We start from the raw sequence: 2817 nt of genomic DNA on the forward strand, positions 1-2817 counted from the left end.
TAATTTTTATGTTTATTTACCACGATCAGCATAATGGTTTTGGGGGCGCGTGGGACGTGTGCAACACGTCAACACAAGAGGCCCCAGAGACACAGAATATTGATCAGTTACAGATCGATGTAAGACACGTGGAAATGACAAATGGGATGAGAATCACAGAAACATAAACACGCTCTGTGGTCAAGAACTCACAATCTTGGTTTTCCAGGGGAGGAGGGACAAACTCATTACTCACTCATATTGATTCCATAATGTAGTGCGAGACAGCACCAGAATGATAATGAGGCTCATACAGAGGGGCATCCCCTTTTTAAGATGCCATTATATGTTTTACAAAAGCTTCGTAATTTATGCATCCATTGGCGTCCTCTTGGTTTTGCATCAGCTGCTCCACCTCGTCCTCCCTCATCTTCTCACCTTTGGTTCATGAGGAAGAAATCAGGGGAGAGAGTCAGCTCGGTTCACATCTCCTATGATGGCGAATTTGTCAAGTTAGCTCGCTTTAGGTACTGCTGAACTCACCAAGCGTTGCCAGGACGTGTCTGAGCTCAGCGCCCATGACTGTGCCGTTGCCCTCCTTATCGAACACCCTCAGACCCTCCACGAAGTCCTCAAATGTTCCACGGTCCTTGGCTTTGCAGATGTGTTGGTGTATTGGGAGAAACTGGTCAAAGTCAAGCATCTTGGTTTGCATATCTGTGGAAAGTGATGACATGCCAAAACACACATGAAATCAAACAAATGTTGTTTTTTTTTAAAAAAAAATCTGTGTATATTTGGCTGACACTGTGTTTGAACTGTTCCCAACAGTCTGACTGCATGTACGAGGCAGAAAGACTCGCACAACAGCACTCCACCAACCTTCGGGTTTGGGCTTTCCAAGGACGTGCATGATCTCTACGTTGGTGGGGTTCTGGCCCAGAGCCCTGATGAGGTCGCCGCACTGGGCGTAAGTGATCTTCATCTCGCTGGTCGGCGTCCTGTCGAACAGCTGGAAAGCATCTTTAAAATCTGTGGACGAAAAGAACATTCCTTGTCATTTCTACGCGTTTCATTGGGACGCCAGAGCACCTGCAGAATGTGTAAGGAAGGGCCTGCAATGACTCCCCTCAGATAAAAAGTGTTGTTTGCTAATGAGGTCAGGAAGACCCAAACCCCTGGGTGTTTCGATCTGCACCTTCACGTCTTTTCAAAGTGAATGACTTCGATGTGTTTGTTTTAAAATAATGGTCCGATCTAGTGCACCACCAGCTGCTGCTGAACATTTCTCACACGCTGATGGAGAGCATGATCACACAAACCATTTATTCCCCCTATAAATAACTGCCCGTCCGTGCAACACAAATGACAACCGTAACAGCCACCTAAGACTTACCCTCAATTTGTTCGGGGGTGAATTCCAGCTGAAAAGACAAACACAAAGAAAACAAAGCAATGAGAGGCTGCTGATTATTTTGGGCCGAGTCCAACTCTCAAAGGAAATGAATGGGATTAGCCACAGAGGAAATTTTATTTTAAAAAACGAGAGACAAACCGTAAGGCATAACGATCTTGCCTCCACCTCCACCACAGTGCCATTCCAGGAGATTGAGTTTCAGTCATCCTCGTTTATGATCACAGAGCATTGTTTATCACTGACCTTGGCACTGATACCTCCTTCTCACTGGATGGTACTTCTGCTACTGTCAGCCTCATTTGAGTTTATTTTTAGCCGGAGCCTTTGCTACCACACACTCCACCGGGATGTTACAAGGTCATTGCAACGTATGTGGCGGTTGGACATTGTAAAAGTTTTTGAATTCAGCAGGATTTGGCGGAAAAGAAAGACAAAGGGTCAAATTACTGGAACAATAAAGCACTTTTGGTGTTTTACTAGAGCAAGAAATGAATGTTAAGCCAGATGCTTTGAACTCCAGTCTAATCTGTTATTCCAAGTCTAAAAATAAATCCTCGGTCTGGATACCGGCTACAAATCTTGCCTTTTTACGCTCCGTGTGTATTTTGGACTCCCGTCAGATGGTGCCCTCGGGTTTCTGTCTGATGTCTGGATATCTACAAACCCCCGGCCCCTCCATGAAGCTTTGTGAAAATATTATCCAAAACTTATCTAAGCATGTTTAAAGATGGGTGGAGATGGCTATAATTATCTATATTTTTCTTCCTCCTGGGTTTTCCACCCTTATGCAGACGAATGGTGCGGGTGGTCCTCCTTCCACGGACATAATGAAAATCATATTTCGTGGCTTCAACCGCGCTCCATTGTAACGTGGCGGCTGGCTCAACCAGGAAAACATTCGGCCGTTTAGAAGGGCCGAGTCAGCAGAAGACAATCTTTCCATGATGTCTGACGCGTCAATTAGTTCTCCACAGAAAGCTACAGCTTATTTAAATGCAATACAAAACAGGCTGTAATGCAAACTGTAACTATAACAATGTTTGGCTTGCACTGACAGGTTTAAGTCACATGGGGTCTCTGATGCTCTTTAAACACAAGCACGGCTGATAAGGATTGCAATGAAAGTTTAATTTCCATTGGTAAGTGGTAATAAAAAACCACGCTGCAAATGTCAACAGCATTTCATCTATCTGTCGGTGTATGCCCGTCTGCACTGGTGAATGTGTCTGGTGATGTTTTACCGTCACTGATGCTGGGTCAAACTCCGGGGTCTTGGGGCGCTCAGGCTCTGGGGGTTTGGGAGGTGCTGCGGCAGGTTTCGGCTCTTCCTTCTTCTTGGGCGCCATTGTTAGAGTTACTCAGTAGATAATGGGCAGGAGTGATACAACAGAAGGGTCCTGCACACTGCGGGCCGAGGTCAG

The 2817-nt window shown here is 45.6% G+C and overlaps 1 protein-coding gene across 1 annotated transcript; it reads right to left on the reverse strand.

The window, feature by feature from the left end:
- On the reverse strand, positions 1-2817 carry myl13 (myosin, light chain 13). The gene is made up of 5 exons (XM_047588484.1): positions 2638-2817; positions 1376-1403; positions 862-1011; positions 523-696; positions 1-417 (listed from the first exon to the last, which is right to left on the reverse strand). Exons 1-5 carry the CDS (start codon positions 2740-2742, stop codon positions 311-313), a joined length of 564 nt encoding a protein of 187 aa, XP_047444440.1. The 5' UTR covers positions 2743-2817; the 3' UTR covers positions 1-310.

This window comes from Mugil cephalus, chromosome 7 (assembly GCF_022458985.1).
Source record: "Mugil cephalus isolate CIBA_MC_2020 chromosome 7, CIBA_Mcephalus_1.1, whole genome shotgun sequence".
Taxonomy (NCBI): Eukaryota; Metazoa; Chordata; class Actinopteri; order Mugiliformes; family Mugilidae; genus Mugil; species Mugil cephalus.